The following is a 27,941-nucleotide window of genomic DNA, read 5'->3' on the forward strand; positions in this document are numbered from 1 at the left end:
GTGTTGTGATCCAAGTTGGCCACACCGATGATTGTACCTTTACCTTTCCTCTTTGATCGGATTTGCGCCATCTGATTGTTTTCAGCATGGAAAATGTGGGAGAGAACCGCAAGCGCAAAATGAAGTTTGAAGTGATGGAGTTGGCAGTGTTAGTGGAAGAAGCAAACAAGCACATTGGTGAGTTGCAGGAAAGAAATCTAAATATAAACAGAAGAAACGCAATATGGGAGACAATCTGTAAGAAAGTCAATGCTGTGAGTAAAACAAGTCGAACCCCAGATGAGGTTAAGAAAAGATGGCAAGATATCCGAAGAAGAACAAAAGAAAAAATGGCTGAAAATAAATCGGCTGCTAATAAAACAGTCGGGGGATCGGCGGCGCAAGACATACCTCTCTCTGCGATTTTGGAACAGTTGCAGATGACCTTCTGCGATGAGAACCTTGAAATTGAAGAATTTGACATCCTTGAACCAAAAACAGAACCCAAAGGTAGGGCCACGTCAATATTTTGTGCTGCACATATTTTTGTTGTTGCACACAAATGTTAATTTTGTGCAGTCACTACTTAAAGCGACAGAGGGTAGAATCTTTGATTTTTTTTTTTCAATGTTCCTTGAGATTCTTCAAAACAACAATTCTGTTTTATCAGTGACTCCATTAGAAACTCCAGAATCAGCACCGCAATCAAGTCAACCAAAGTCACCAACAGACGTCTCTCCAGAGCCTCAGAAGAATTCATCATATGAGGACATAGACAAGGAGATGCTCCAGCTGCAGAAAAATCAGTCTGCAGCCCTTCAACATGGCTTACAATCCATTGTAAAAGAGGTCCGAGTCGTGTCATCTGTTATGCGTGCATCCCGACGGGACACGCAGGCCATCGTTGCGCATACCAGGCAACTGGTCAGCGCCGTATCCGACCTCACGACTGCCATCAGTGTCCTGACAAGAGTGATAGAAGAAGGCGTACGGGCAGTAGGAACTCAGAGGACATTCTCTTCAAGTGGCCCCTCTACTGAACTATCGGGAAATGAAGAGAGACGGGGTGAAGAAGGAGGTGAAAGCGAAATACTCCCGTGTGAACCTCAGCGTAATCTGCGGAAACGGAAAGCTTTGATGGATGAAACAGTTTCGACGAAAAGGACATAAATGCATCGCAATTATTCATATTGTGTCTGGATAAATTTAGTGCTGAAGAATATTTCCATATTGTTTCATGGAAAAGTGATAAAATCATAAATTTATTTGTATTGTTGTAATCTGTTATTGTTTTACTGACTTATGTTATGTCACATTTTTGAATTTTGTGTACAACGACATTGTGAATTTTTTAAAAATTGCAAGTCGCAGTGTTTGGTTAGTTACTGTAGTAACTCAAAGATAAATACATGAAATATTAATTCATGAGTTATTTGTCTTTATTTTAGCCCAAGTATAACCTATTAGACCAATACCCCCCCCAAAAAATACATGCGGAGGATGTTGGAAAAATAATCCCTCTCTATCCAAATCTGTTGGATATTGTATTGAAACTTGCCTTTGAATAAAACATAGGTTATCCTAAAATATCTGGGATTATTGGATTTAAACCAGGAGCCCCACCTTTCCGTGCCCCCTCCTTCAGGGCTTAGCCCTCTCAGCTGACTTGGCTTTGGAAAAGAGTTTTAAAAAGTGTATGAGAAGCTCTCACACAACAAACCACAAGAAGTGCGTTTGTTATGGCGTTTTTGACATTATTAATATTTCTACCTGGAGCTTGTTGATGGATGGCCACCTTTGTGCTGTTCTGATGCACATGAGAACTCGCATCACGAGAGCTCTCCATTTGGATTCGTTCTTTCAACTTTTCTAATGGGTTCGCTAACAAAACAGCAGCGGACCAAAGATGTCGGATCTCACTCGAGTAGTCGTTGACTCGGACGCTTCGGACATTTACAAGGTGAGAAAGGTCAACCATGATGGTGACGCTGATTGCGTTGACAAAATAATTGCTATCATTGTTATTTGCTTAACCTTTTCTTGGTGCTATTTACCTCTGATATAAATTGTCGATTTTTCCTATCATTCTTTGTCCAGAGTGTGTTCTGCAATCCCGCCTTTGAGTTGGAAGGAGAGCGAGAAGAGCATGTGGAGGGATTTGGAATGACCTCAATTACCCCTGAGCCCATCAAACCACCAACTAGTAGCTTTGCAAGTAAAAAAAATATCCAGAGGATTTCTGCATGCAAAATTTTATCCAAGAGCAGATTCTTTCAAATGTCTTGCCACAATCCCGATAAAGGTGTTTGTGTGTAAATATTCAGGTCGAGGCTGGGGTCTCTTCGTGGTGTGTGTTCTACCTTTGCGGGGTGCAGGTTGTGGCTGGGGGAAGGTAGTGGTCTCTGTCGCTGCCCTGCTCCTGGTTGTGGCTCTCGGCCTGACACTGGCCCTCATCCTCACACGTGAGTGTCTGTTTAGCAAATTACAAACGATATTTATACAATTAGTTTTTGTTTTTACATTCTGTTATGGATGAAGAGATGAAAGGTCAGGAGGTTGAGGAGCAACTGTTATCCACCAGCCCTCCGGACCCGTTGAGTGCAGGAGGTGGGGAATTACCTTCAATTCCTGCAAACAGAAGCCAGCTAGACAGTATGCCAGTACTGAACCCAGCCAGCATCCCTACGACTGAAACACGTAGGACACAAATATGTTCATCTCGTCAAAGCTGATGCTTTTTTGGTTACGGAGCAGACAGCTTTCCTTCTTTTCAGGTTGTGGTGGATTTTTGACGGATTCCGAAGGTTTTTTCAACTCACCAAACTACCCGGGCTCCTATCCCCCCAACACCTTGTGTGTGTGGGTCATCCAAGTCACGCCCCCTCAATTAATTCAGATCCATGTGACCTTTTTGAGTGTTGAGGGTCCCTCTCCCTGTTTGTTTGACTGGCTGGAGGTACAGGAGCATCTAGAAGACAGCTCTGTGGTCACAAGGTTAGTCGACTATCATAGTTAACACGTATACAATTCAGTATTGCACTAATAGAATTCACATACTGATTATTTTTTACATTGCATGCTTGTTATGCTTTATCACCAACAGGTCAGCCCTAATAAACATTCGATATTGGTGTGTTGGGTAAATGTAAAAACAAAAAAATAATATTAAAAAAAAAAATCTGTACTTTTAAGTTGTAATATCACTATTTACCACTAGGGGGCTAATGTGGCTTAGTTGCACTAACACAGGGTTTTACACTGCCCTATGCTACATTTGCAATGGTATGGCAAATATAGTAAGTCCATAAGATTAAAATTTTAAGTGAGTTGATTTCTGTGAAAAAAAAAGCATAGACTTGCAACTCAATGTTAGTTTTGGCAAATTGTGGCCCCCTCCAACGTTTAAGTCATCCCTACCTAACATAATATTTGAATATGCCGCCAATAAAACTTGTGTTCTGTGTATCAAAGAAATGTTGCGGCTTTATGTGTCCTCCTGTAGGTTTTGTGGCGCAGTGGCGCCACCAACAGTCAACACAAACAGCAGTACAGTATGGGTGACCTTCCATTCTGATGGCAGCATTGCAGGCAATGGCTTTTCGGCTCAGTACAAGGCTTTGCTGCCTGGACACAGTCAGTGGTTTGTGTGCATGGATGACAAACTAAAGGAAAATCCTTTCATTTGTTACCTGCCCGTATGCAACATGCTCATGTGTCATATCTATCTATATAATGTGCGCCCGTGTGCTTGCTTCTCAGAAAGTTGTTCCAGAGACGAGTTCATGTGCGACAGTGGCCGCTGTCTGCTGCCTGTGTCGGTGTGCGACGGCCATCCAAATTGCCATGACCAAAAAGACGAGGCTAACTGCACCCGTAAACACAGCGGTGAGAGAATGGGATCTAATTCAGCGAAGTAAAACTGACATCCCACAAATTCCTTAATTATCTAATTTTTGCTGTTTCTTTACAGAATGCGGCGGGCAGAAAATTGGGCCACACGGCTTCCTGGCAAGTCCAAACCACCCAAGGCCATACCCTCAGCAGCAGGTTCATATATAACAATTTTGCACTGGTCACCACCCCATAAACATACCGTTCCATCTCCTTAGTTTTGCGTATGGCACATCTCCGTTGAGGAGGGTCACGTCATCACGCTGCACTTCAGAAACTTCAGCCTGGAGACTCAGGATGTGTGTGACTTTGACTATGTGGAGGTGCATGACAGCAGCAACACTGATGCTGGAAGAGTTCTGGGAAGGTAAGACATATTGTGGTTTTAATATTGGAATATATTAGTCAGTTTTCAATCCAGTAATTATATGATGTACCACTAGAGGGAGCCAGATTGCCACACATTGTATTAGCATCATTTTGAGTACAAGGATGCTAATGTTGGACCTAAGACAATTTGTTGGTCCGCCATTTCTCTTTTAGTTCATCTCTGAAGTGGGTTTTTTTCTGTGTCAGGTTTTGTGGCACCACCCTCCCACCTGACCTGACCTCATCCGGCCAGCACATGACTGTGCTGTTTGTGGCTGACGAGGGAGTGGCTGACAGCGGCTTTAACGCAACCTATCAGTCCATATCGCTGCTGGACAGTGAGTTGTACCTCTTACAATAAGACACATTGTTACAAAAGTTATTTTTTTATAAACAATGCATCACTGGATAAAATTAAATTTACAGATGAACTCAATTTGATCTTTAAACTTCACGGCACATGCCCAACTCTTCTAAATTGCAAAATTCACAATAGTTATTTGCTCAATTAATTGACAAAATAAATTTGTGACTTGCTTGTTAAAGGGACATGCGGTCCGAAGCAGTTTGCCTGCAGTAGTGGCGAGTGTCTTCACCCGCGATGGTTGTGCGATGGCTGGAACGACTGCCCTGATGGAGCAGATGAACGAGATTGCAGCAACTCCACTTATCCTTCCTTCAGTGAGTAAATGCAATCAATCAGTTATTTCCATGGCAACTGTCAAGAAAATAATTGTAAATGTTCCTGTCACCAAAAACATGGGTCTTGACCTTTTTGTATTGTTTTGAGTAGAGGTTTGTCTGGACTTAACTGGATTATGCTATTTTCTTGATGTCACCAGCTTCTCCGTGTGAGTCAATAGAGGTGGAGATGTGTCAGGGTCTTAGCTACAACCTCACCTCATTCCCCAACGTTTGGCTCTCCATCGCCGATCAGCAAGAAGCTACCACTCTTCTGCGACAGTACAGGGTAGAATACATTTTGTCAAATTAGGATCCACCTTGGACACACACATGAGTTAAGACTTGTTTTGAATTGCATCACATCTGCACATCTTTCCTCTGATCTTGCCAAAGGTTCTGATGGAACTTGCCTGCTTCGAGCCATTGCGCAAACTGGTTTGCGGGATGTTCTTGCCACAGTGCAACCCTCACGGAGGCGTCCTGCAGCCCTGCCGCTCTGTCTGCTCCTCGGCCGAGCAGCAGTGCAGCCAAGCCTTGGATCTTTTCTCCTTTAGCTGGCCCTTCAACTGCCATCTCCTGCCCGACACACAGGACCCCTTTGAGTGCTCGGTGCCTTGATCGCTACAAAAGTAAAGCACTAAAAGCAATATGAGTGAGTTAAAGTCATTTCAGAAAAGGTTAAAAAGTTAGATGATCCAAATTCCTCTAAAATAATAAATATATCGGCTGGTCTCTCAACTGCAAGACTATTTCCTTTATTGCCTTGTCAAGGTACAAGGAAAAAAAACGACCGGAAGCAAATTTTTCCAAGTGATCTTTAATGCATTTGTCCTTGAACATACCACGTTCTGATATAATATAATATGTTCAATCTTAAACAGTACAGGTTTGATTCTGAGTGAGGTAAAAACGTAATAAATGTAATAATAAATATCTGGGACTCACGGATTTCACATATTGTCTTGTTAGCTGCAAATAACTTATGGAAACTCATGTAATCAATTCATTCAGTCAATCAGAAGATGTGTAACAAGTCAAAACGGTTTTATCATAGCAAATTGGCTGACTTCATTTAAAGGAACTCTGTGAGAACAAGTAAAAATTGTGCAGAAAAAGTTGAAGCTTGACTGCACATGATTAAATATGAACTCTGAGCCAGATGATGATTGTGCTTCACTGCAGATTTGATGGGACAAGAAGTTTTAGTGACTGGTCTAAGGCAATGGCGGTCAGGCCCCATACGCGGTGCTTCCCGTTACAAAACACTGGCATCGTGAAGCTGTACCTGTCCCCTCTGCGGAAGTGTGTGTACCCACGGTTTTGTGGGTCGCACAAATGGGACAAAGACAACGTAAAAATCTCCTCTACCTGAGAACCAAAGAGAAAGACAATGGCTTGAATGTTGCTATCATCAGAAGTCCGGCTTAAATTAAAAGATAGTTCTTTACCTCTGCAGGATTTGGTTGGAAGGCCAACTCCTCAAGCGGGCCTATGTTAGCAAGCACAGGAGCCACCATCATCCCTGACTAAATAAAGGCCAAATGACAAGTATAAGTTCAAGTCACATGACTTAGCATCATCGTAAAGTGTGTGCAAGGAGAATTAAGTGTTTCCTAACCCGGGCCGTTTACATCAGTGTTGGGGGAAAAAAAGCTTCAAATTTGCTTCATGAAGCAGTTGTTGTATTTTTTGAATCCTCTAGAGGGCACTCTCTGAATTTCAAGTTTCATTTTCCCATCACATGCAAAAAACAATAGAGTGAAAGAAAGTCTTACCCTGTCCCTGAGTGGCTTGAGGACACCCCAAACACTTTCTGTTGGCACGTGAATGCCAAGCTCTTCCCGGGCCTCCCTCAGTGCAGTGACCACCACATCACCGTCTGATGGATCACTCTTTCCCCCAGCAAAGCTACACCAGATGTGGAAATGAGGACTCAACAAAATGTGCAGAATATTTACCACATGCCGCTACTAACCTGACATCCCCCCTGTGCCCCTTCAACGTACTGGAGCGCAGCGTGAAGAGAAATGCTGGTTCTCCCTCTACACTGCAGAGCAATGCCAAAATGGACGCCCATACTCCCTGACTCTTTCCTTGGCTCTGAGTTTTATTGCCCTTCTCCACATTATACATCTTCAAATTGGGCGCCAGGCTCCGTCGACACCTGTTTTCATTTTCTGGAGTAAGACACTCACTCCAGACTCCATGAATTGCTCTGGTTTGGTGAGAAGAGAGGCTATAGGCTTGTGCTCTTGTGCGGACATTTTCTAACCATTGCAAAGAGCTGACAGTCTTCTGTCTGGAGCAAAAATGGCCATAGTTTGTTGTATTCTTTAAATTGTGCAAAGGATGACAAATATCTTGAGATCTTCTCCGAGGTAGACGGCAAGCTGCGTTTGATAAACTGTCCTGAACGTTCACAGCTTGCTTTGAAGGAGACTTAGCAGGATCTGTGGATTTTAGGTTTTGTAATGAGGCCTCTTGACTTAGCTTGCTGTCACATTGTGAGTTAAAAAGAGAATACTTTGTTGGACAGGCTCCAGCCTCTGTAGAGAGTGACGAATGTGTGCATCTTCCAAAAATGCCTTCATGCCTCCATTCATTCAAATACCATCCAGCGCGGGTACAGATGGACTCATTCAGTCGCAGATGTGACCTTAATGGACATGAGCGGATCACCAGCTGTAACCCCCGAAACATTCTATAAAAAGAAGTTAAAACACGTATTAGTTAGTAAAGATGAAGTCATAACAGAAAAATGTGATTTGTTAAAGTCCACTCAATACAACTATTAATTTAAACATGGTGATCAGAAGTTCTTTACCTCCCAGCATACTTACTTTTTTAACTTTTACTTCAGTAAAACTTAACAATCATTAGTCATTTCAGCACAAGTAACTTTGTGTCTATTTTAAGTTTAGAGTGTGAGTACTTTTACCATTTTGATTTTTACGGCTGAGCAAACTACGGCAAGTCTAAGAATCGTATAAAAGACGAATGAACGTCTAGCGACTTGTAAGCAATTGCAACCCGAACAGGTAGGTTGAACTCTCCGGCTACTAGCAGCTTTGTGGTTGCTTTTTACACAACCAGAAAATAAATGCAATTCGTGCATTTAGTGTGGAGTTGTCCACGTGCATGTCTGTGGATGAATTACCAGCCAATCACGCTAGTACGATTGCTGATATAAATAAATGTAATGTTTACTAATCTGGCGTCCGCGTTCACGTCAACTAGCTGAATAATGCATTAGCATAATGGGAATTTGTAGTTACGAAACGTAAGGTTACATGGTTCCTATAAGCCACGTAAGGTTGGACCGTGAAAAATAACCCTAAGCTTGCACAAAGAACAACTTATTTAGATGAAGCTCACCTTGAAAGTTGAATCCACGGCATCTACACAGCTGCCATTAGTAGTGATGCGCAACGTAGCTTCAAGATCGTCATGATTGCGCAGCCATGACGCAAAACTTGTTTTACAACATATTGAAGTTGGGAAGAGAATAGAAAAATTACGTTCAAGGATGGATAATAAAATAAAAACAACTTTTTCCACAAAGATGTAAGAAATTTATTGAAAGAATGAATGGCTAACCGACGTGTCGATAAAGCGGCCATGTTGGAAAGGGCAGCATTCCAATCAAAGTCAATGCATTTGTATTGATATTAAGTCATAACTTCCTTATTTCTTAACCGATATCCATGAGTTGATTTTTATTGTCAACACCAAAACATGTGCATTCAACACAATACAATTAATTAATTACACTAATTACACTAAAATAAGAAATATTGTACCCATATTAACATTTAGTTCTTCCCTTTAACAATTGAACGTAAGAAAAAAATTCAGGTGATCACTTGTAAAGCGAAACTCCCAAGAACAGGTTTTACCAGTTTCACCCCAAGTCGAACCTGCTGTAGTTTCTAAACAGCATGTGAATCACACAACTTGGCATTTTAAACCTTACACACACACTGTGTTTTTCCTCCCTCTTAGGTTTCTTCTCATTTCTGACCTTGGAAAGGAAACTTCGCGCTTCCATCACAGCACCTCATGGCCTCAGCCTGGTCTGCAGAGAAGACTTTTGTCTGCTCAGTATGCCTGGAGACCCTAAAAGATCCAGCAACTTTACCTTGTGGACATTCTTATTGTTTGGCTTGCATCCAGAGTCACTGGGACATTGGGAACAGCAGGGGCCAATACAGCTGCCCCCAATGCAGGCAGATCTTCAAGCCTCGACCTACCCTGGCAAAGAGCACACTCCTCGTGGAAGCTATGGAGAAACTTAGGACCACCAATCTCAAGCAAAATCCCTCTGCGGCGGTTTCTTCTGTTCCACCGTCAGAACTTACCTACCTGGAAGATCTTCCAGATATCGGACCACAACCGCTGCGTGTCTATCCTCAGCTTCCCACTGTGGCCGCCAGACCCTGCCCTCAACATAACCAGCCATTGGATCTGTTTTGCTGTCATGACAGGGAATGTGTGTGTGTGGTCTGTTGTCAGCATGGACACAAAGGGCATCGTGTGGTCAAACCTGAAGAAGAGAGGCAGAAGAGACAAGTATGAGCAAACTGAAGACATTTAAAAAATACTGGCTGCACGGCATTTGATGTGATTTTTGCACTTTTTTTTTAGGAAGAGCTCTCTCAGATGCAGGCGGAGGTGGCAAGGCGAGCCAAGGAGACCGAGAAAATGCTAAAAGAACTCCCGAATGTTGCCCGTCAACAGAAGGTATGTTCATTATAATGTATATATTTTAGGACATATTTACAATCCTTAGTTTGCTCTTTCTGTTGTCAATTGGTGTATTGCTTCACATGGCTGACTTGTATAGAAGACCAAAATTGCCAAAATCACCTTAAACATGCACATAAATAGCATATGAAATTGTTAAAAAAAAAAATTGTATCTCATCTTCCCTCTATTGGTGCAGGCTTTGGTCCAGGTTCTACAGCAAGAGAGACTGGATTTATTTTCCGATCTTGCCAATGTCATCACTCTCACCGGCACTCAATTCGGTGAGCTTCTCGGCACCCATGAGCGATCTTCAGGCAGCAAAATTGAGAGTCATATTCACAGACTTGAGCAGGAGATGGTACAGCTTCACTGGAAGGGGGAGGAGCTAAGTAGACTGGCAGACATGCAGGACCATATCGGCTTCTTAAAGGTAGTAGTTTCAAGCGGCATGCTTGATGATGATGATATTTTGCAGAGTGTAACGATTTTCCTTCTTTAGAATTTCCTCACAATGGAGATGGCAGATTCAACAGTTGGCACACAAGAATCAATTCTGTCCAAAGAGGAAGCGGTGGTGGCAGATGTTTGCTCGGTTTTAAAGGAGCTACAAGAGTCTGTTAAGGAGCTCTGCAAATCTAGTCTTGCTAAACTGGTCACTTTAGGTCAGTGGAGCTAAGTTTTCTATCTTCTCTTCTGTTATGCCGTGCTTGATATTAAGTGGACTTTTAACTCCGTAGTGAATGAGGACCCTGTGACCTCAAGAACGGAAGGAGCCACAGCACCCAATATTATTCCAGTCAATGGCTTTTCATCTCTACAAAGCACAGGTGTAAACTACTCACCCAAATTTCTCTCAAGATTACACGATAAACCATTTTGTTTTTTATTCCTGTAGTTTACGAGACACTTAATCCTGCACCTTTACCTTTGCCTGGACCCCAAGGTATGTGATATTGACTATATGACCAGCAAGACATGAATCATGTCATCTTACCGCATCGTTCAGCACATGCTAAATATTGATATTCTTGAGTTATGTTTCTGGCTTTTATCTATTTATTGATGGATTTGTGATGTATTTACTTAATTCAGTGACTGCCAATGAAGCTTCAGCACCACCTCCACCACTTCATCAGCCCCAAGGTGACTAACAACGCTTTGACATCCTTTTCAAAACAAATGCATTCACCGTCTCCTTTCTGTTTTTGCCTTCAGCACCTCCTGTTACAACATTAGGGCTTGTAAGTCCAATACCAATGAGTAGGGAAGAATTGCTGAAATGTGAGTCAGTTCTTTCCAGGAATAAGAGAGAGAATATATACGGCAAAGAAATGGTTCTAATGTCTTAATTAAAAATGTACCTTCATCTTCTAGTTCGCTTTGAGCCCACGATGGACCCCAACACAGTGTATCGGCACATACACCTGTCGGATGGCGGTCGTAAGGCCACACTGCGGACAGAGAACCAGTATCCAGCGTACCACCCGGATCGCTTCCTCTACTGGCGACAGCTTCTCTGCAGCGAGCCACTTGGAGGTAGCCCATGCTACTGGGAGGTGAAGTGGACTGGCCCAAAGGTGATCCTTTGCAAAAAGAAAATAATTCCTCTATTCACATTTTCATTCAGATGTGCAGGAAAAAAAATGTAACAGCATTTTTTATTTTAGCAAGTCTGAGCAGGTCCTGATTTTTTTTTTTTTCCTTCCTAATAAATAGCTGCTCTGTAATTTTTGCACTACACACAATTACTTTTTGCAAGAATTTTTTTTAATTGGATGTTCACTTCTTTACCATCCAGATTACCATTGGAGTGGCGTACAAAGACATGGATCGCCGGTCTTCTGATGACAAAAGCCGCTTGGGCCACAATCCCCTTTCCTGGAGCTTGTATTGGTCTGGGACCAGTTTCTCCTTCTGGCACAATAACCAGGAAAAACTTCTGGGTTCACCTAAAGGCAGACGGATTGGAACCTATCTGGACCAGCATGCGGGCATTTTGGCTTTTTACCGTATCGTCAACGACGAGGCTCACCTCCTCCACAAACATGTGACCCAGTTCAGTGGGCCACTGTACCCAGGGTTCCGCTTCTGGAGTGGAGCTGGTGCTACTGTAAAAATCTGCCAGTTGGATTGAAATCTAAATGTAATCACTGCATTAATATAACTGTAACTTGCTTGTATTTGCAAGATGATCCCCCCCCACCACTATTGTGTCCTCATTATTAACACAAATGAACATTAAAAAGAATCAATTCATCACATACATGTTTGATTTTATTATTTTAATTCTGATCTCTCTAAATTACTATATATTGCATATATAAATGAAAAAGTACAAGAAATACGAATGTCAAAAAACAATAATTGTAATTTTTTTTCCAATTAATTAATCATTTCCTCTACTGACCCTTAACACCAGCAATCAGTTTGGATCCATACTGAGCTTGATATTTAAGAGATCTGACCTACAATTTTAAACAAAGACTTTATGTATGGCATGAAGAAGAGAACAGACAAAAGGTGGAACAGGGGGGAGCGTTTTGGATGACATTTAAATAGCTGTGAATCCTGACACTGCAAACATTCTGACCCTGACATTCAGACAACCTTCCTCACTGCAGACATCATGCAAGGTGAGACCAGTTAAATTGGATCGGAAGAAGATAAACTTTTTTTTTTTTTTTACCAAGATATTATTTGTGCCTAATGTGACTCTTTGTCTTCCAGCTGCTGTATTCCTTTGTCTTCTGGGGTTGGTTAGTTGTAAGAATCCTTTTTCCTGGGGTGGGCCCTCAGATGACAGTACCAACCAAGAAGAAGGTCAGATTCTATAAAAATGCTGAAAACTCCTCTTAAAATTTCTGATTATTTTTGTGCATGTGTTCAGCATGTGTGACAGACCAGGCGACATGCGGCTGCTGCCTGATGCAGCAAAAAATACACAGGATGAAGATGTATTTTAACACCAGCCTCAGCGAGCTGGAGAACGAGTTGACCAGGACGAAAAACACACTCAACAATATCCGAGGTCAGAAAAGTGAACAGCATCAACTTCCACAATGCCTACTCATTTTTCCAACATGTCTCCTTGCAGCGAGCCGCAGTGCCTTCTCTGTGGCTCTAACAAACAGTGACACTTTGACCTGCTACGGGCCCTTCCGTGACGACAAGCTCATCACCTACCAACATGTTTTCATCAACTTGGGCAGGGGCTACAATGCAGCCACCGGGGTCTTCACCGCACCTCGTGATGGTGTATACAGCCTCGCCCTGACCGTCTACAGCGACGCCGGTTCCCCCGGTAACAGCCTGGCGGCCTGTGCCAATCTGCAAGTCAACGGTCAAGTGGTGGCAGGCCCAAAAGAGAAAAATAAGCAAGATCAAGAAGATAGTGCTTCTATTGTTCTAGCCATCCACTTAGCAGCCGGGGACAAGGTGGCTGTTAATCTTCCCATTGGCTGCTTCCTTTGTGATGACAAAAGTCACTACAACACTTTTACTGGCTTTCTTCTGTATGCTACTGACTGACCTGTATATTTACAAATATTTCAATAACAGTCATGATGAAAAGTTTGTGTGTGTCATTTTTAACAGGATGTGTTGTTTTCATTGTGTGCCACAACATTATGGTAGCCCTCAAGGTCATAAAGGTTAAACCACATTCATACAATACAGCTTTATTTACGTTGTGCGTTCTTACAGCTGTCGCTGTAAGACATTTAAAAAACAAAACTAAGTACAGAAATAAGAGAGCTAACTAAGTTCACTAAAAGAACATATAGTGGAAGAAAAAACATCGTAAAATTATTTTTGTTTAAATTTTTTTAGAAGTATTCAATCTCGTAATATTTGAGCTAGGAATAAGAAATCACATGCAGCTCAGGATGTACACCAATTAATTGTATATTTAATTATGAAATAAAGGCTTTGAATGAATTGCAATGACAATTTATGTGTCATTCATGACACTTAGTCGGTGGTTTAAAAAACCAAACCTGTGCCTGAACAACTAACAACTTTGAGCCACAAAAAATCATGACATCATGATGTAGGCTACTTACAGTACATGATACTTAAACATGTAACATATATGTGTGATTGCAGTCACTTCAGCATGAGAATTAGGTGTGCTAAATATTGGCGTGACATCTGATCTGCTGTTGATAAGATCAATGGCACAGTTCTTTTTTTTTTTTGCTTTCAGACCTCTTTTTTGGGGGGCCACCAATGTCCCTCTAGGTTAAATAACAATGTTCTATATGTCAGTTCAGTTGTAGGGTGGGATCCAAAGGTCTAATATAACCCTTTCAGGTGAATGTAAAGGAAAAGTATAGTGAAGAAGTGGAGCATCACTTTTGTATTTGATTCCGTGTGACATTCTGTACCATGAAGAGGTGGTGCTTGTTTTGCTCACCCCTAAAAAGGAGACGGTCACCTGAATGTCTTGCCACAAAACTCTTCCAAGCCAGACCAAGAGTCAGTTTCGAAGAAAAGCTTTCAAAAAAATAAGAGGACGATCAACAACAGTAAGTTTACTCTGTATCTATTCACATTATAGAATATTAAATAAATTATAGAATAATAATGTTTATGTATTGCTCTGTTGACATAAAGGCAGGTGGTGATAGGTTGATCTAAATTTGTCACACACATTGTAAATTGAGTGTGGTTGCAACAAAAAGGAAAGATTATTCGAATAAATAAATTATTTAAAAGATTTAAACAATGTTAAACATACCATATTCAGAAATGGCAAATTATGTTAAATGTCCAGCCTCACCTTCTACCATTAATTAGAATCTAATTCTTATACACAGTATAGACTACACAACAAACTGATGAATAACTAGTTTTGAAATCAGAGACGAGTAAAAATGTTCAAATATTTTAAAAAGATTGCTAGCAATAGCTCTATTTTTTGAAGTGAAGACAATTTGTCATCGATACACAATTTGTCTTTGTGGGCCACATAAAATGATGTTGCAGGCCATTTTTTGGCCCCTGGGCCTTGAGTTTGACACCTATGAATGACGTAATTTCAGATGGTTGTATTTCGACCTCTAATCATGTTGGGGGCGCTGTTTCTCCACGGCTGTGTGGCTGACCAGTCAGTAAACCAGATGCTGAAAGAGATTGCTGGTACTCTCACACACACACTTTTTGTGTACACTCAATCACGGCTCATTCAATTATGTTGAAATGGATGCTTTGATTAAAAAAAAAAAAAAAAAAAACATTTTCCCAGTCAACTTGCAGGAAACCGTGACATGTGACAAATGGGACTGCGACTGCACTTTCAATCATCAGCGTGGCTGCTGTTGTGCAGCCAATGACATGTTTCAAATAGAGGATGACACTTTTAAGAGGATGACTTCCTTGTGGGATGACATCAATATGTTGAAGAATAAAGTGGACATTTTAAGCAGTAAGCCAAAACTGCTGTTTTGTTGATCTGATTTTATTGCAGAAGCTTACAAATTTCTCTTTCTTTTCCTAAGATGGCATTAAGGTCACCTTCAAAGCTAATATGGACTCATCACTCTTCATCACTTCTTCTAATAGCTGCTTTGGGCCTTTCAATACCAATGCATCCATGATGGCAATGGATATAACCCCTCTTTAGGTAGGATTTTTATTTTCTTTTTAATTTCCAGTTTGGTTGCTTTGCTTTCTCTAAGTCTTTCTTTTTCCTGCAGGTGTCTTCACTGTACCACAGGATGGAGTTTATGTCTTCTCCTACACAGTCTACTCGTCCGTGGAACTGAACCAACGACTCTACCACAAAGTAAACATAAAGATCCTATCACTGAAAGAATTTCATTGGTTGACTGAAACTATTGTTTTCTTGTTTTTGATAGGTCAGGATGATGAAGAATGGAGAGGTGATGACAAGCACTTGGGAGGACAATCAAGAGGATGGGGAAGACAGCGGCACGCAGGTAATTAGTGAAATTGATCCAAGATGAGAAAACTTTATGAATAATTGAATATGTGTTTTTTAGACTATCACAGTGGACATGCAGAAAGGCGATCAGGTGTATATGGAGCTGAAATCCGACAGGAAAATCTGTAAACATTTAGAGCTTAATACCTTTTCTGGTTATATTCTCTATGCCTCTGTATGAGATTATTTATGAGCTCAGTTTAAAGAACAAAATTAATTAGCTCTTTAAGACAACGTGACAGTCTACATTTGTGTGATTGTATTTTTTCTTGTAATGCATGTTTAACTTTTTTGTATAATAAATAAAAACACCACATCTGACTTTTGTGGGTCTGTGTCTGCATATGTAAATAATAAATAAATAGATAAGAGTCCCGATCCAATATAAAGTGTGTTCTCTCTGTAAATACATTTCAAAGTCATTGAATAAAACATAGACAACATTGCAACATTTTGTAACCTTTAGAATAGTCCAGCTTTCCCCCACATTCCAATTACATGCATGTTAGATTCACTGAAGGCAGTGAACTTCCTAAATGTGAATGGTCGTCTGTCTCTACAGCTCTGTGATTGACATGTGGTCAATCCAGGGTTCACTCCAATTGTAACCTTAAGTCAACGAGACCCCTTACTTACTCTGTTTTGGCAGCAGAAAGCTGTGCAAAGACATCCCTGCAATGGAATGTAAGTCTAGCACACACACTTTGGATCAGGGCTAGAGAACCATGACTGCCTGTTTTCCGTCTCTCAACGGAGACGAAGCCTCTTGTCCGGCGGCTTTGTAGAAATCTGAAACAACAATGATCATTTGAGTCAGGTGTGTTGCAACGAGGAGCCATGGAAAGAGGCGGGATTATTTTTTTCTATAGGAACAGAAAATAGGAGTCCGTTTTGATAATGATCTCATCCAGCCACTCAGAATGATGAGGGATGCGGTGAAAGTATTTGGAGAATTCCCGCGGCGTGGCTGCTGCCTGGAAGCAGCTCTACCCAAATAAGGCCGGGCTTTTGAACTGTGCTGATGGAGTGGGAAGTGTTAGCAGGGAGCTGCAAAAGGCCATGCCCTTTTTAGGATGAACTTTTCTTTTTTCCCCTTCCCATCTAACCCTCCTACTTCCCCATGATACGCCCTCTATCCACGGCACCCACCCTTTCAAATGTTCCTGTCATTAAATCGTCTGGCCCACTGAAGGCAGCATTTTTAAAGAGGGAGGTTCTCCGCTAAGAAAATTGCCACACTCCACCAACAGCTGTGCAGTCGGTGAGAAGAGAGCAGATCTATTCCCTCACAGTGAGTAAACTTTAATTACATTCATCCATGTGTTAACAAATTTGTAATTTATGACCTATTGACCTCCCAAGCAGGCAGAGGGTCAGTAAGATGTGACCTTGATTATAAATTGACAGCTGACCAGGTGTGTTTGTTGTCGATTTACCAGCGAGTACACATAAAAAAAAAAAATGCAATTCCATAAATTGATTTTTTGTTTACTTGAATCTGCTGGTGACTAAAGTAGATTTTATACTTTAAATAAAAACCATCTAGGAATTAGTACAGGATTTGTCTCAACAGCACATGACCTTATTATCAGTAAATATGTCAACCAAGACAGAAATCAACAAAGTATGCATTCAGGTACACAATTGGAGTAAAGCAGTAAAAAAAAGTAGACTAATGCCATCAAATTCAACTATCCATAAATTATTTTTGGGTTGCTAAGCGTGGTTGCTAGGCTGCATGATGTAATGTCCCTACAGAGTGCCATCTGGAAATGTCTGTTTCCTGTCCTGGCTGTAGGGAGACGGTCCTGGCGATGGTAACTGCTAACCACAGCAGGAAAACACAACCGCAGAGAAGGGGAAAGTAAAAAATAGCGTAAAAAATGTCGTAGTTGTGGGATGCAGCATATTGAGAATCAATTTCATGATTTAACTGTAGCAACACTGATTGATGCGTTGCCTGGGATAAGACATAAGGGCCCTCCCTCAAACCGCAAATGGAGAGCCTAATGAAAGAATCTCAGGTTTCTTTTTTTTCTTTTTCCTTCATATCAAGAAGCTTGTGCATGTAAAGTGTGGAAGGAAAAACCCTAAAATCCTTGTAAAATTAAAAAATTTCTTCAAAAATTTACACCACAGATTACAGTATTTTTCTCAATGGTGCTTACCAAGTAAATAAAATGGGTCCACAAATTATGAAAATGGGAATAAGATATATGACATTTTAAATCTTTCTAATTGAATTGTTTTCTTCACTACAAACAGTCCAACTGGAATTGGAGTCAATGGTGGCAGCATCACCCACCCTGTTCTCATTTAGTGCCTTAACTATTTTGAATTTTGAACCTTCCCAGGAACAGGAAGGTGAAGTGACCTGACATCAAGATGGCAGCAAAGGTTGGATGGTGCAGACAGCACCTTGATTGGGGTTCTGCACAAAAAGCAATACTGTGCAATACATGGCAAAGCATATATCTTGGCAGAGTGCAGCAAGTCATGTGACAAAGAAGAAACATGCAAAGATGGCTGATGTAGAGCTCCCTTTGTGCACCACGCAACAAAATGTCCGTCGTGCGGGAGGGACACTCTATGCTGATAATGTCACCCAGTTGTAAAAGAGGAGATCCACTTGAGCAGCTGAGCATCTTTGCTTCATTACACGCTTGGGACATGCATGTCAAACATGTTTGTATGGACAGATCAGACGTATAGATTGATGTAAATGCTTCAGAGTATCATCACGCGCATGTTTAAGCTTCGACGTTACACTTGGACTGTTTGCCTGAAATCAAGGTTACGTTTAAATACGGAATAAATGTTTTGCGTGTTTCTAATTCCCCGCTTACCTCTTCCATGTCACCAGGCAGCCGGAATGGCAAACAAAGGCCCATCCTACGGCATGAGCCGGCAGGTTCAGGATAAGATCGAGAGCAAGTATGACCAGGAGCTGGAGCAGATTCTGGTGGAGTGGATCAGCCGCCAGTGTGGTCCTGGTGTCAAAAAGCCAGAGGAGGGAAAAATTGGATTCCAGACTTGGCTAAAGGACGGATGTGTGAGTGTACTCAGCATTATTGTATTGTACCTAACTTATGATAAATTGTCACACGTTTCCCTCGGTTCAGGTCCTGAGTGAATTGATCAACAGCCTTTTTCCTGGAGACAAACCTGTGAAGAAGATTCAGAGCTCACCCATGGCTTTCAAACAGATGGAGCAGATCTCTCAGTTTCTTAATGCTGCCGAGAAGTATGGCGTCACCAAAACTGACATGTTCCAGACCGTAGACCTCTGGGAAGGTTCGATGGGGCTTCACTTGTTTTACTTTAAACACTAAAGTCAAAATAGAACCAAAGCCATTTTTTTTTTCCTGGGCAGGTAAAGACTTGGCAGCAGTGCAGAGGACTTTGTCGGCTCTCGGCAGCTTGGCGGTCACAAAGGATGAGGGCACGTACCAGGGTGACCCGAACTGGTTCTTCAAGTGGGTCCCCATTGTAAAATAATTAATCTTACACCCTCAAGAATTTCTATTTATTTTTGTGTTTCTACGTGTCTTGTAGGAAAGCGCAGGAGAACAAGCGAGATTTCTCCGACGATCAGATGAAGGCGGGCAAGAATGTGATTGGGCTCCAGATGGGGTCAAACAAGGGTGCCAGTCAGGAAGGAATGAGCTACGGAAGGCCAAGACAAATCATGTAAACTCCCGAGCCACATAAATGAAACGTATTATTACCCTGATGCCCTTTTATACCATCAGAGAGCCTGTAAACACCCGCATTTGAAAAAAGGTCCTAAATTTCCAATTCAGTGACCCCTTGCTGCTTTATCGGGTACCTACTTTCAAATTAATAACCCCAAGTCTCAACTTTTGACACATCCCACCACACCGTTGACTTTTGCAGAGCCTCACCTTGCGCTGTTGTCACTCCCAGTTTAGAAACTCAATATGTGTCATAAGCAAAAACAGTAAACTACAGTATATGATCCTGGATTTGGATATAAGAAGCATGTAATCGCCAATCCTTGACAACACTGGGTAATATCCATGCTACTTAAAAAGGATCTATACCTCCCGCTATCAATGCCTGCTGTATCAGCACTAATGTTTTGTACATTTTCATATTAAACAATGACTTGGAAGTAAGTGTGTGCAAAATCTGTGATTTGTGCAACCCGAAGGGTGGACTGGGATTAAAGTTATTTTCAATTGTGGAGAATTGCACTGTAAAATTAAAAAAAAATTGTAATCATGAAGCGTTTACTGCCGGAGTATCAAATAAGCACAATATTTACATATACAATATTTCCAAATTAGATGATATTCCATCATGTCCTTTATTCCATAATTTATGTGACTTGCACAGAAAAAACACCTTGCAACTTCTTTCTAACTGTACAACAGTAGAAAGAGAACTCTAAAATATATATGAACTTTTGTATAAAAAACAAACAAATTATATACCAGTACAGTATAGGGCATATAATATATGCAAATTTCATAAGTGAAATAGAAAAATTAATAGAATGCATATTCCACAATGGAAAAATTCAGGTCAAGTTTTTCAGTAGTTGGTTGATAACCCACAGAAAACATTCCTGGGGCTTTCAAGTCAAATGCAATTTTATCCTGCATCAAAAATATCTATTACTCCTAAAATATGTCTGTACCATAGTGGAATTTTAAATTGAGGCCACTTCAGAGGAGGACCTAACACTTGTCCCCCCCCCCCCCCCCCCCCCCCCACCCACACCCAACCTCAAACATACATCAGATTCACACCTTCATAAAGTGCATACGTTACATTCCTCACAATGGTAAGCTAATTCCTCTTTTACTGAGACCTTTTGGTTTTCTGCAAGGGATGGCTGCACAGACACACCCATTTCAAAAAGATGTTCATACAAGGCCTCGAATTTGAAGCTCCACAGCAAACGTCATCCACAGTTCAGTCAACAGTCGACACCACACCGTAAGACAAACTGTGACTCGGCTGGAGGATGTTTGAATGGAAACCTGAGGTACCCAAAGAGCACTTTTGTCTGACCTTCAGCCTCTCCGTCACATGGTCAGCATTTCTCGATCGATAAGCGGCATTTTGGCCTCCGAGTCCAGCACCGTATGCAGCTCTGCCTCAGGTTCTCGCTCCTCTTCGCCACCGTTCTCTTCATCCAAAGCCTCTTCCAATCCTCTCCCACCACGCTCATTCCTGACGTTGCGACCCGCTTGCCTCCAGGGCAGACATTGCAGGCCTCTCATGTCCAGGTGGGCTATGGCTGCTTCCATTATGTAGTAAAGAGACCAGAAGAGCGCAAAGCAGCCAAGCAGGAGGAGGAACTGGACAACAAAAAGAGCAGCAACATGGAGGGACATCAACCAGGGAGAATTTAAGTTCCAAAGAGTCACTGACAAAATAAAGACACGATGCTTTTTGATGGGGCTTGGGTCGGGGGGTCACAGAGAACGGACGTCACAAAAATGTGTGAGATTTCTTTGGAGGCAACTTACCCTGAGGCTGCTCGAGGTGAAGGGACTGATAACCTCTGATGGTATATCAAGGCCTGGAGAGCAAGGCAGGGAGAAATTGCTGTCCAGATATTTGCCACTCATGGCATCCTCCACCAGCCTGTTATTAATTGGACAAGTGCTTAGTCACATGATCCAAGCAAGTCACAGGGGAGCATTCTGATTCTGATATCTGCCGCCAATGCTCTCAATCGGTTTCAAAAATGTCATTAAGGTCTTACGTTTGTCTATCCTTGACCTCCTTGAAAGTCATGGACGATCCATACAGAGTCAACTTCCACTGCTCTAACTTCCCCACATTAGCGCATACTTGAGACGATGGTTCCTCTACATGAGCACAGAGATGGGTAAATGTGGGAAGAAGTCAGCGCTACAAGAACAAATCAAAGTGTGTATGACTTGAACAGATGCGGCTTACTATGGTCAGATATCTTGAGGCGGTATTGGCCGTCAGCCCTCTCCCCCCAGCAACGCACAGTGGAGAAGGTCCAATCCTGGTAGCCTGCAGAGTCTCTGTGTGGGAGGAAAAAGCAAAGGCAGAGCACATTATTCATTTTTGACATGGCTGAGACGCTCTACGCATGCATTGGGAATATTCTATGAGGGAGGGCTCACCTGTCAATAGCCCGTCGAGCCCCGATGACCGATGAAATGCCGCTGGGACAGAACAACACAATCTCCAGGTTGCCACGACACGGGTGGGTGATTGTCACGGTAACAGCCACATGCTCCAGTGTTTGCATCCCAGACAGCGCCAAGTCAGCAGCAGTGACTGAAAGGAAAAAAACAGCATAAAACCTTTTGAATATATTACATTTATTAGGTTTTGTAATTGTCCTTCGGAGAAAAATCAAAATCATGTTTTCACATTTACATTTTACCCACCCTGAATTTGGATTGGATTTAAATGAAATATTTGTGACAATTTGAATGGAACCTCACCTACCCAGCCCTCGGCCAAGAATATCATCAAGATGATCCTTTAGTACTTCCTGAATGATGACAACTAATGAGCCAATATGCTTTTTGACCATTTAAGGTTGCAAACACCCAGGGGACTTGGAAGGGACGTGAGTTGTATAAACAGAGGTGTAGAGTCATAGCCAATAGGTAGAAATTCTCAGGAAAGTAAAGTAGCATAGACAAGAGGGGTTAAAAATAACACAGTTGACAGTTATATTTCGCTTTGATTTATTTTGAGAAGGATTAGGAGGAATGATACGAATAATAGTTGAAGGGTAGAGGTAAATGTCTACTGAACAGGCAGTCCCTTTTGGCAGTGGGCCTGACCACTAAAAGTGTGGAACAGTTCAGATAAAGGAGGGGTGAGGAGAAGAGATGCGAGGCAGGAAAGTATTTCTGCAACAAATATGTCACCACGAGCTCAACATGTGGAAAATAAGACAATATTAATCCAAAAGAATAAATAGAGAAATAGAGAAGCGAGTTGCTGAACTACAAATGCCCAAAAGTCTGAAGTGAGACAACCAAGAAGTAAATGCGGACGCCACAATACACCAAGAGCAGAACATTACCTAATATGGAGGCCAAGTCAGACTGAGTAGAATAAAGAAGAGGAAGGAGGGAGGTGACTGGCTATGTGGTGCCGTGTAGTAGTTAACCATTAAATGCAGTTGAGAAAGAAGAAAACAGCCACATATGACACTACCTGTCCAGGTGCGGAGCATCTCCTCGGGATATGATGGAATGGACACTTTCTCCGCTATTACTGAGCTTTGATAGGACACAAGAAATGGCACTGACTCCCACACCTGTAAAAAGCAGAACATTTCCTTGATTCAGTAATTATTAAGAACTATTTTTGCCCCCGACTTCTAATGATGTACCTTGGCTGCATTAACAAGTTTCCATGCGTTGAGGAGCCCAAAACCATGTTGATGACTGTGATGGAAGCCTGCTCCGTTCTCCCTCCAGTCTGAACTGTTGTCACACTAATGGATGAACGTTGCAACAAACAAGGTTATTATTTTGTTCTCATGCCTGAATCTATAAACGCTCTCCACTGAGAGCGGGTATAGTGACAACAAGGCACCAGATGGTTTACCTTGGTGGCAGTGAAGGCGATGATGTGCTGGACGTCCCTCCAAGTGAGGCAAGGCCGGACTTGAAGCATGAGGGCCACCATACCGGCCGCCAGGGGGGCGGCGGCAGACGTGCCGGTGTGGCGCTCAGTGCAGCCTGTCCCCTGCTGCATGAACCAGTCTGATGTTACCTACACAGATGGGATGGCAGTGAGGCTATACATACCATAGAGAACCTTGTACGGTATAAACAGCAACATGTTAGTAATAGCTCTCCTCGCAGACAAACAGGAACTCGCAAGAGTAGCCCTGAGCTTGACGGAATATGCATCACAGGCCACCCAAGTCAGCAGCAGTGACTAAAACAGCTAAGAATGCTTCCTTCAACGACCTCCGTCACACATTTGTGCATCTAATACAAGATTGGATTAAAGTATTCAGTGGGCAAAAAGCCAGGAAAGAAAATTCTATGCTGTCTGATCGCTTTGGGAGAGCACAACCATAAAACACTTAGAATATGTCCATTGTATTTGTGTAGACGGTGGATTTAACAACATTCAGGTGGTCTAGCTGTAAAGAAAGCCAAGAAGAGGAATTTGTCCAAATAAAAATAAAGAGCCATTAAGTATATTTACTCTAACAGTGGATAAGAGATAAACTAAACGTGAACAGGAATAAATCCTTTAACGATAGACACTAAAGTAAACAGAGCCAACTCCTAATGGATTTGGGATTAGATTGTGAATTAGCCAAGTTTCACCTGAACTTCATTAAACATGTTCATGATACTACAAGTTCCTGTCACTGAACATCAGAGACCTCAAAAATGAAAAAAAAAAAAAAAAAAGGAAACTGCAAAAGCAACAAATAGGTCAGTTCCTGTATTGTACAGTATGTGTTAAATAAATGGCTGATAAATCCACGCACATTCATTACATACAAGTGCGGACATTTTCGGCATGGTGCAGTGCAGTTAACGACAAGCATAATGGAGGGAGGAATTCTCCAGAGTCCCAGTGTAAACACTCTCCCTAACAGCTGTTCAAGCTGACAAAGATTTCAGGCTCATGATCACTGTTGTGTGTGTTCCTGTTTTTGTTTCTTGCTGTCTAAAACAGCTGTTGTGATGCAACAGCTCACAATATTTGCATTGCATTCAATGTAAACAAAGGAGGTGTGTGTTTATTTTGCTAATTATGATAGACAGACACTGTAATCACATTTCTCCTTTGGCTGTGCTGTAGCCATTCTCAAATTCTACAATTCTCAAAAGCTTTTGTTGTGTCGTGTTTCCATCCCGAATGGGTCACATAGCTAAATGTGAAAATTCCAATGTGAGGTTAACACTTGGTCATTGAGTACACTGTGGTCAGCTCATGGCTCACTCCCCTCTAGAGAGAGGTCATTTTGTCAAATTGCTTTTCCCTCCAGGCAATGGCATTCTTAGCCCAAAATGTTTCCATAGCGACAAGGGACAAACAGCACCAAATGAAATGAGTAGCTTGTCTGATTTGTATTGGTAGCTGTCTTATTTTCTTTTTACACCGCAATGAAATCAGTGACCCTGAAACCATCAAAGCAATCGAACTACTATTTTTTGCACATGCATTTAGTGTTGTGAGACCTACAATGCTCCTCAGCTTGTCCTCCCCACTGCTGAAAGTGACAGCCAACATAGAAGCACACTCTTCGGCATAAAAGGGCATCCTGCCATTCTCGTCAACAGCTCCTGCATTCAAAACAATACAATATAACAACTAGCTTGGGGACATTCTAAATAACGACTTGCAAAAATGTATACTATTTTTACCAATGGTGATCGTGTAGATGGAGTTGGCATAACCATCATAATTGCAGTTGTCATTATATTGACCTCCATTGCCACTGGCTACCACAAAGACGCTTCCAAAGCCACGTCTTCCTGCAATGACGCCGTGCTGAAGTGCAGCCTGTGAAGAAAAAAAAGATCAAACTTACCAACTATGAGCTATGAAACGACATGAAAGCTTGCAATGAAAATATTGAGGTGTATTGCCCCCTGCAGGACAAAAAGAACACTCAAATAACATTCTCACTTTGCCCAAGGGGTGGGGCCCATCCACAGTGCGTCCATCATCATCAGGACCCCAACTAGGAGAAAACACAATTGACATTACTGTCACAATGTGTGATAGATTGATTTAACAGGTTTTGAAAATGACACAAACTTGACAAAAGTAACACTTGTGTGTTACCTGCAGCTGTAGATGTCGTTGATTTGATAGTGCTTGTTGAAGGCTATGGCCTCAAGGCTATCTGTCAGGGGGCCATCCAGGACCCTTATACCTGGGGATGAACGAGATTGATGTTACAGCTGATAGCTCAGTCAACGCATTTCAATGGAGCGTTCATCACAAAATACATTTTTACTATGTACCTGCCACCTTACTGCCATACGCCACACCCACAGCACAAAAGCTGTTGTTTGGAACTGCAGCGATCTCGCCGGCACATCGAGTACCGTGGTGGTTGTCGTTGTGGACGTCTGAGTGGGGCATAGGGTCTGGGTCATTGGAGTTCAGATCATAGCTGCCCTCGGGACTCTATTTGGGTAGATATGTAATCGTTTGAATATTCCTTCTTATAATTCTCTTGAAATGACTGTTAATGGAATGCATGAAGAGTGACTTACATAATTGGCTCTTATATCTTGATGGGTGTGTTGCACCCCGTCGTCTACCACCACCACGGTGACCCCTTGGCCGGTAATGTTGCGTTCCCAAATTCCCGTCACGTTGATGTCCATGTCCTTATTAACATGATTGTGCTTCAATGTAGCCATATTATTATAAAGGGGAGGACAGAGATTAAAGTTGTTACATTGTTTATACAGAACAGGTTATTGATCATACAGTAAAACTAGGCCTTACCAGGTGCCACTGTTTAGGGTAGTGAGGGTCATTAAAAGCCATAGATCTTTTCGAACGGCTGAGTATCCTCTCTTGGGAGTACCAAAGGACATTTGGGTGGTTTGCCAGCACATTCGAAGCTTGGGGGTTATTCCTCCAAATATTACCACCAAGTTGAGAAGAACACAGCATGTAGTGGCCCTCGAGCTGTCCAATCTGACCTTGGTTGTGCAGCCCAGCCTGTTCTGCCACCTGGAATGGTGAAAGTAGAGATGATGTGCACAAGGAGATCAATGTTGAGCTCATCCCACACCCGACAAGTTCAAAGTGTGCATAAAGCACAGTACCTGGTTGGCAATTACATCAAGTTCCTCTGATTCCTCAATATGCAGATCAACATGGAGACGGACAGCCCATGACTGACCTGGACCGCAGGATGGCGACGAAGTCGAATGGGGAAAAGGCAATGACGGAGCGACAGAAGGTAGATGTGTCAGAAGTAAAAAAGCAAACGATGAGAGAAACAGGAGAAGAATGAATGAGGTGACGTGTCGAGTTGCCATCACAACAATGGATGACAACAAAAGCCACCTGGGCGAGCCTTCATCTGAACATCAATCTGAACGTGAGAAAAAGACAGCAAAAGTTTGGTTAGTGGTGATTTGAAAATAAGTGCTGGGTCAGCATACAGCATTTCTGTGCGGTTTCCTCTTACAAATTTAACCCTGTAAGATTTACCCTGTGTTTAGCGTTGTATCTGATCATCAGCACATTCCGAAGGAGCCCAATCGTGATCTTAATCATTTAAAACCTGCGATAGGTCGGGAAACTTTTAAAACATAAAGGAAGACGACCATTCTAGGACCATCGAGTTATATCGAGATTGTACTAGTTCTTCAACTGTATACGCGGTACATTTATCAAGCAAAGGCTTCATAACAAGTTGTCGTTAAAAATATCCCGTATCAGATAATTACAGTCACAGACAGGATATGATTTTTATGTGCTGTTTTGAATTGCTTTGAGGCTACGTAGGTCAAACCGATACTGTATATCTAGCTTATTTCTTTAGCCGATTACTGTATAATTTGGTATTGTACGTAAGGTAAGAAGTAAAATAACAGGTTAGACAGCTAACAGTGGTAAGCAAACTCGTTTTTCTTTTTCAAATAATTGTCTGGTCTTAATGCGGAAGTTATCAGCAATGTAGCAATACAGTGTAATAGATCGGGCGTCTATTTCCTGTCTTTTAGTAAATAAAGGAATACTCGACATTGTGTTTTAAAATTTAAAAGGGTCTGTCGTTAAATACCTTGAAATGCGACTCGTTCTCATGTGCCTCTGGTGAAATTTGTGAAAACTACTGTATAAACTCTATGACGTGCTGTTTGAGTCACTTCCGCAATACGTCAATTGGTCACTGCTTGTGCGTATGACGTCATTGGGTTGCGCTTCAGAAACACGTTAGAATCCCCAAATTGTTTTTTTTTTCTAAATGTATTTTTGACCATATAATTTGTGACACTACTAGTAATAATTTCATCTACTCGTGTATGTAATCCATATATTTATTTTTATTATTGATAATTATTTCCTGCTCTTTAACATATTCTGCAAACCTTTCATTTACTATCAAATTCAGTTTTTTTTTAGGAAATAAAAAGACCACATTTTTCTAAAGCATTTAACGTTGCATCTGTGAATATGCTATTTAGCCAATAGTATTATATAATTAATTAAAAAAAAAGTCAATGCCTGTTACACAGTTGCTGAAGTGAAACAATACATATTCAATGCAACTGGGATGATGTGGTTCAGTAAAAAAACAATATATATATATATATATATATAACAATATATATATATATATATATATATA

General features: G+C 41.6%; 8 protein-coding genes across 11 annotated transcripts; 6 read left to right on the forward strand and 2 right to left on the reverse strand.

Annotated features, from left to right (window-relative positions):
- Nucleotides 1-56: 56 nt before the first annotated feature.
- LOC137840461 (myb-related transcription factor, partner of profilin-like) lies at nt 57-1,400 on the forward strand (the record flags this gene model as incomplete). The annotated part of the gene is made up of 2 exons (XM_068651399.1): nt 57-489; nt 650-1,400. Coding segments are annotated over 2 exons (933 nt in total), but the record flags the coding sequence as incomplete, so codon positions are not given.
- Nucleotides 1,401-1,693: 293 nt separating this feature from the next.
- Nucleotides 1,694-5,570, forward strand: mfrp (membrane frizzled-related protein). Of its 2 annotated transcripts, XM_049724970.1 has the most exons (13): nt 1,694-1,939; nt 2,077-2,194; nt 2,304-2,441; nt 2,518-2,676; nt 2,754-2,973; nt 3,482-3,612; nt 3,739-3,864; nt 3,950-4,026; nt 4,089-4,237; nt 4,447-4,577; nt 4,786-4,920; nt 5,082-5,209; nt 5,317-5,570. In XM_049724970.1, exons 1-13 carry the CDS (start codon nt 1,886-1,888, stop codon nt 5,539-5,541), a joined length of 1,791 nt encoding a protein of 596 aa, XP_049580927.1. In that variant the 5' UTR covers nt 1,694-1,885; the 3' UTR covers nt 5,542-5,570. The 2 variants fall into 2 exon arrangements, with proteins under 2 accessions (XP_049580927.1, XP_049580925.1); XM_049724968.1 differs by having other exon boundaries at nt 3,482-3,864.
- A 154-nt stretch (nt 5,571-5,724) lies between these two features.
- Nucleotides 5,725-8,457, reverse strand: nudt8 (nudix hydrolase 8). The gene is made up of 5 exons (XM_049725013.2): nt 8,299-8,457; nt 6,899-7,624; nt 6,699-6,831; nt 6,372-6,449; nt 5,725-6,291 (listed from the first exon to the last, which is right to left on the reverse strand). The coding sequence occupies exons 1-5, from the start codon at nt 8,319-8,321 to the stop codon at nt 6,097-6,099; spliced, it is 1,155 nt and encodes a 384-aa protein (XP_049580970.1). The 5' UTR covers nt 8,322-8,457; the 3' UTR covers nt 5,725-6,096.
- Nucleotides 8,458-8,849: 392 nt separating this feature from the next.
- ftr86 (finTRIM family, member 86) lies at nt 8,850-11,930 on the forward strand. Its single transcript, XM_049724971.2, has 10 exons — nt 8,850-9,492; nt 9,568-9,663; nt 9,866-10,099; nt 10,169-10,331; nt 10,407-10,496; nt 10,565-10,612; nt 10,762-10,812; nt 10,885-10,950; nt 11,044-11,246; nt 11,468-11,930. Exons 1-10 carry the CDS (start codon nt 8,983-8,985, stop codon nt 11,801-11,803), a joined length of 1,797 nt encoding a protein of 598 aa, XP_049580928.1. The 5' UTR covers nt 8,850-8,982; the 3' UTR covers nt 11,804-11,930.
- Nucleotides 11,931-12,068: 138 nt separating this feature from the next.
- cbln20 (cerebellin 20) lies at nt 12,069-13,575 on the forward strand. Of its 2 annotated transcripts, XM_049725023.2 has the most exons (4): nt 12,069-12,302; nt 12,397-12,489; nt 12,557-12,697; nt 12,764-13,575. In XM_049725023.2, exons 1-4 carry the CDS (start codon nt 12,296-12,298, stop codon nt 13,195-13,197), a joined length of 675 nt encoding a protein of 224 aa, XP_049580980.1. In that variant the 5' UTR covers nt 12,069-12,295; the 3' UTR covers nt 13,198-13,575. The 2 variants fall into 2 exon arrangements, with proteins under 2 accessions (XP_049580980.1, XP_049580979.1); XM_049725022.2 differs by having other exon boundaries at nt 12,557-13,575.
- A 1,160-nt stretch (nt 13,576-14,735) lies between these two features.
- cbln18 (cerebellin 18) lies at nt 14,736-15,918 on the forward strand. The gene is made up of 6 exons (XM_049725118.1): nt 14,736-14,808; nt 15,168-15,178; nt 15,232-15,292; nt 15,366-15,454; nt 15,528-15,608; nt 15,672-15,918. The coding sequence occupies exons 1-6, from the start codon at nt 14,736-14,738 to the stop codon at nt 15,792-15,794; spliced, it is 438 nt and encodes a 145-aa protein (XP_049581075.1). The 3' UTR covers nt 15,795-15,918.
- Nucleotides 15,919-16,735: 817 nt separating this feature from the next.
- tagln (transgelin) lies at nt 16,736-19,752 on the forward strand. Of its 2 annotated transcripts, XM_049725024.2 has the most exons (6): nt 16,753-16,904; nt 17,968-18,010; nt 18,477-18,665; nt 18,736-18,907; nt 18,987-19,089; nt 19,169-19,752. In XM_049725024.2, exons 2-6 carry the CDS (start codon nt 17,999-18,001, stop codon nt 19,305-19,307), a joined length of 615 nt encoding a protein of 204 aa, XP_049580981.1. In that variant the 5' UTR covers nt 16,753-16,904; nt 17,968-17,998; the 3' UTR covers nt 19,308-19,752. The 2 variants fall into 2 exon arrangements, with proteins under 2 accessions (XP_049580982.1, XP_049580981.1); XM_049725025.2 differs by lacking the exon at nt 17,968-18,010 and having other exon boundaries at nt 16,736-16,904.
- A 159-nt stretch (nt 19,753-19,911) lies between these two features.
- pcsk7 (proprotein convertase subtilisin/kexin type 7) lies at nt 19,912-27,500 on the reverse strand. The gene is made up of 17 exons (XM_049724954.2): nt 27,375-27,500; nt 26,410-26,681; nt 26,084-26,314; nt 25,846-25,980; nt 25,591-25,756; nt 25,409-25,499; nt 25,250-25,304; nt 24,985-25,123; nt 24,803-24,903; nt 23,198-23,365; nt 22,980-23,084; nt 22,802-22,904; nt 21,748-21,904; nt 21,551-21,645; nt 21,354-21,459; nt 21,115-21,232; nt 19,912-20,943 (listed from the first exon to the last, which is right to left on the reverse strand). The coding sequence occupies exons 2-17, from the start codon at nt 26,623-26,625 to the stop codon at nt 20,668-20,670; spliced, it is 2,262 nt and encodes a 753-aa protein (XP_049580911.1). The 5' UTR covers nt 26,626-26,681; nt 27,375-27,500; the 3' UTR covers nt 19,912-20,667.
- Nucleotides 27,501-27,941: the final 441 nt, after the last annotated feature.

The sequence above is a fragment of the Syngnathus scovelli genome, chromosome 7 (assembly GCF_024217435.2).
Source record: "Syngnathus scovelli strain Florida chromosome 7, RoL_Ssco_1.2, whole genome shotgun sequence".
Taxonomy (NCBI): Eukaryota; Metazoa; Chordata; class Actinopteri; order Syngnathiformes; family Syngnathidae; genus Syngnathus; species Syngnathus scovelli.